General features: G+C 37.1%; 1 protein-coding gene across 2 annotated transcripts in view; it reads left to right on the top strand.

Annotated features, from left to right (window-relative positions):
* Positions 1-5,000, top strand: part of LOC106884065 (uncharacterized) — a 64,273-nt gene that overhangs the window by 33,762 nt on the left and 25,511 nt on the right. The window contains exon 1 of one of the 2 annotated variants that reach the window (XM_014935281.3): positions 2,988-3,239. The exons of the other annotated variant lie outside the window; for it this stretch is intronic. Within the exon in view, the coding sequence (XP_014790767.1) occupies positions 3,174-3,239 (66 nt within the window). The 5' untranslated portion in view covers positions 2,988-3,173. Of the gene's footprint in view, positions 1-2,987; positions 3,240-5,000 lie in introns of those variants that run through there. 2 annotated transcript variants of the gene reach the window in all.

Here is a 5,000-nt window from a genome sequence, read left to right on the forward strand (position 1 = left end):
TAGACGGAAACTGAAAGAAGCCCGTCGTATATATGTATATGTATATATATATATATATATGTGTGCGTGTGTTTGTGTGTCTGTGTTTGTCCTTCCAACATCGCTTGACAACCCATGCTGGTGTGTTTACGTCCCCGTAACTTAGCGGTTCGGCAAAAGAGACAGAAAGAATAAGTACTAGGCTTCCAAAGAATAAGTCCTGGGGTCGATTTGCTCGACTAAAGGCGGTGCTCCAGCAAGGCCACAGTCAAATGACTGAAACAAGTAAAAGAATACACATACATACATCCGTAGGTGTTTGTTTGTTGACAATCTTCAATATTGCGAAATTAAACTTACGTGTTTATATTAATTATCTCTGTCGTTGTTCGCAGTTGAACGAAACAATGAAACACACACACACGCACGCACACACACACACACACGCACACACACAAATGTATGTAGCTATGTAATGGATGCATGTATCATTCAATTTTGATTGTAAACATTTACGTTGGTCAATAACATAAAAGTTATACTGAGACACACTGACACACTCAAAAACCAACGTTATTGTAATATAAAAGCGTGATTCACAGCCATTTAAAAACAAAAACAAAAAAATCAAAGTGCCAGACGATTTCCGTTTCGGCTCAATTATGTCATTTGCTGTGAGTAATGGCTTATATTCTCTGTCGACTGAGAACAAGATGACAATGTTTACTGTTATCACGTGATAGTCTCTGTAATGTCTCCTCCGCCCTCAGAAGCCTCACTTGTGTTTTTTCTTTTTATAAGTAGCCTTAATCAAAATTCCGTTTCATGGTTTCGTCTGTTTCGTCTGTTTTGTTTCCTTGTTTTTTCTTTTTTTTTTAATTCCATGACGAGCGAGGTTCCACGTCAGCAGAGAAAACGTTTATTAAGTCGGGAACGAAACCGTTTCTTCTGATTTCTTCGCAGTAGTTATTTTTGTTGCTTTTATTGTTGTTGTTGTTGTTTAACCCTTGGTTGGCCCTGATTAATCAGACCTACGAACACTAGCAATTCTGCGACAAATCCTCTGCATTTCTTTTTATGACATAAATATTTAATGGATTTGTATTCTTATCTGTTCTTGGCACAAGGCCCGAGATTTAGGGGGAGGGGGTCAGTCTTATGATCCAACACTAAGACAGGTTACTGAATCAGTTTACATGTAAGGACCTGAATCTAGTTTCAGTCCTAACTTTGAAAGGGATAACATTACTGCGCCATTCTTAAGAAATGAATATGTCCCCTTCACGCCTTACATTAATTTACACTCATATATACATTTGTGTATGTATGCGCATACATATGTGCATATGTGTGTGTATCTATCTATCTATCTATCTATCTATCTATCTATCTATCTATACTATGAATGTGTGTATATATGCATATGTATGTGCATGTGTGTGTGTATGTATTTATGTATATATAGACTTTATATAATGTATTATTTGTAAACTGTGAACCTGCTCATCTTTTTGTTAAGCCATATAGTTAAAACTTGTATGAAAGCAAATATTTCAAACATATTTGATCTAAATAACAAATGACATCACCATACGTTTCAAACCGAACCAAAAGAAAGAAGAGGAGGAATATTGTTAACGATATATATGAATAAATGTAAAACACACATACAGGGGAAAACAGACGATCGGAATTTACATGTGACAAACTGTTTGTATGTCAAAAGGGTAGCACAATGATAAGTATGCGGAGGAATGGTATGTTTGAAAGTTTAAAAAACAAACAAACAGAAAAAAGCAAGGCAAGTCCCATGAGGTCTATAGAAATTTGCCAGGAATTAATTTCGGTGAATTGGAGTGAAATTGTGCAAATGAAGTGCGATGAAGATTTTGATTATCTCAAGAAATAAAGGAAATAAGAGAAAAGTGAATATGGCAAGTTTAGGGTGTTTTATATATATATATATATATATATATATATATATATATATATATATATATATATATATATATATTCTTTTATTCTTTTATTTGTTTCAGTCATTTGTCTGCGGCCATGCTGGAGCACCGCCTTTAGTCGAATAAATCGACCCCGGGACTTATTCTTTGTAAGCCTAGTACTCAATTTATCGGTCTCTTCCTATCTATCTATCTATCTGTTTGTCTATCTGTCTGTGTATTATATACATATTTATGCATGCACACACACACACACACACACACACACACACACACACACACACACACACACACCTGTACGTGCACTTATATATAAGTGTGTGTATGTGTATTGACGAAGTGGTGCTTGGTCCGTATCTTAATTATCTGATCGTAATGACGATGACGACGATGACGTTGATGATGACGATGATGATGATGACGATGATGACGATGATGATGATGATATTAATGATGAGAAGCAATGAGATGCAGTTTCATCTTGAAGAGAACTTCCTGTGCGGTGAAGTGTAATTCAGTCTGATTCGCCACTTCTGTTACCTCACAGCATTCCCAGCCTTACACACACAGCCATTCGTGTGTGTGTGTGTGTGTGTGTGTGTATACACCATATGTAGATATACACGCTACTACAGCTAGGTAATTATATATATATTACACCATTTAATAAACATCCACACTTAAGTACACACATGTAAATACACCCATATACACTTACACACATACATTCTCATACATATGCATAAATATGTATATTCATTAGAGTGTAGGTTTAAGTGCGTATGTGTTTGTATGTGTGTATATATGTACGTACGTGTATATACATTTATATATACACACACACACACATATATATATTCATAGATACACATACCCTTACACATAGATGCATATATATACATACACATACCTTTACACATAGATGCATATACATACATACACATACCCTTACACAAGTGTATGTCAGCTAGGGAAACCCCGTTTCCACCCACCTCTGAGTCAGATAAAGTGAAAGAAAAGAAGGGAGTGAAATAATGAGATAGATAGATTGAGAGAGAGAGAGAGAGAGAGAAAGAGAGAGAGGGAGAGAGAGAAAGAGAAAGAGAGAGAGAGAAGCTGAAAGGCGGAATATGAGTGATTGAGCGTGTGAGAGAGTGCGTCAACTTACATACAGACATACCAGAAGACTGCAAAAACCTTCAGCCATAATGCCATTCCATTACCAAGTCATTTAAAATGGCAACCCTTTCTGTAAAGGACAGCACTGGAGACGGACTGGCAGGCATGTCGGCTAAACACGATGTGAGTAGAGCTTTGCAGATAATATCTAAACGATGCTAGAGGCAGTACTGTGTTGTGTTTGTAGTAGGGGTACCATAGAATATTTACAAAAGTTCCATATTAAATAAACAATAATGTGTTATATGTGTTTATAATAATAGTACTGTATTTTGTAAATATTACTATAAAACTACAAACCGTTCTGTGTTTACTTTGTTAGTATACTGGTCAGTTCAATAGTGTTTTTTGAATACACAGTGTTAAAGAATGCTAGAGAGAGTACTATGCTATGTCAGTAGGGGTACTATCGAATATTTACAAAAGTCATCCATTAAATAAGCATCAATGTGGTATATGTGTTTAATAATTATGGTACTGTATTTTGTAAACTCTATAGAACTTTAAAACGTTCGACGTTTGCGATACTTTCTTCGTGTAATGGTCCGTTCTAAAGAATTTTAGAATGCATAGTGTTAACCAGTATTAAAACTGTGCATATAACACTATATAAGCAGCGCCAGAAAATCTCAGAAAATGCTCTACTATGTAAAATCGCGGCTTAATAGTATTATAAACAGTGATGGAAATCGCTGGGTGTGGGATAGACGGAGGCAGCAGTCTCCTACTTCTTTAGTCCACGAGGAGCGAGGTAGGGGTCTTAGAGTGTATAACCGCCCAGCACTTTCCACTCTCCTTTCCAACTTCAACCCCACGTACCTTAGCCTACCACCGGTTCCTTAATCTTAAACGCGTTTATCTCAATCACTGAATGTGGAAGTAAGAAAATACCACGTTGAAAATCCTGTCATTTGCATAGAACAGTAGACTGGGTTTAAGCAACCGCTCCAATAATAGTTTCTGTTAAGTTAGGAAGTATTGTGATAAACAAGATCTAAAGTACAGTGATCATGCTATTACAGAACCGTCTAAATGCATTAAATCTGAATCGTTAGCGAGAGGGATAAAATACTTCGTAGCATTTCTTCCGGATCTGTGTGTTATGATTTCTAATCCCGCTGAGGTTATTACTTTCAGGGTCGATAAAATAAACAACCAGTCAAGAACTGGGGTTGATGGAATCGACTAAGCTCCTCTTTTGAAGTTGCTGGTCTTGTACCAAATTTTGAAGCACTAAATGTGTGTGTGTATGCGTGTGTGTGTATTTGAGGACGGCATTTTGTCCATCTTTACGTTCTGAGATCAAATTCCACCGAGGTCGACTTTGCATTTCATCCTTTCGGGGTTGATGAAATAAATATCATTTGAGTGCTGGGCCGATGTCATCGACATACCCACTCAACCAAAATGCATCAGCTCAAATGTTCCTTCGTTGAGTCGTATTTTGCTTTTGTCTTCCCATTGACTCACAGCATGTAGATCAGACTGGAGTTGAGTTCGGTTTCTTTTTCATTGATGATTTGCTGGAGCTTAGAGTCATTAGCGAATATTTTCACTTTACTTCGTTTTATGACGCTAGAAAGGTCGTTTATATAGACTATAAAGAGGAGCGGGCCTAATGCAGGCCCCCGAGGGACACCACTGGTGACTTTTGCTGGGCTTGAGTGGATTCCACCGATCACAACATGTTGTATTCTGTTCTCCGGGAAATACTCAATGCAATGTAGAAGTTTTCAACGAATCCCAACATTTGACAGTCTTGACAGAAGGATATTATAGTCAACTCTATTGGGGACGAAAGGAGAGATCAGAGTCGTAACTATACTAACAAGTGAAGTTAATCACCACATCAAAGTGGCTGTTGCATGTTGCTGCTAGTTAAAC

This window comes from Octopus bimaculoides, chromosome 11 (assembly GCF_046866305.1).
Source record: "Octopus bimaculoides isolate indiv1 chromosome 11, ASM4686630v1, whole genome shotgun sequence".
Classification (NCBI taxonomy): domain Eukaryota; kingdom Metazoa; phylum Mollusca; class Cephalopoda; order Octopoda; family Octopodidae; genus Octopus; species Octopus bimaculoides.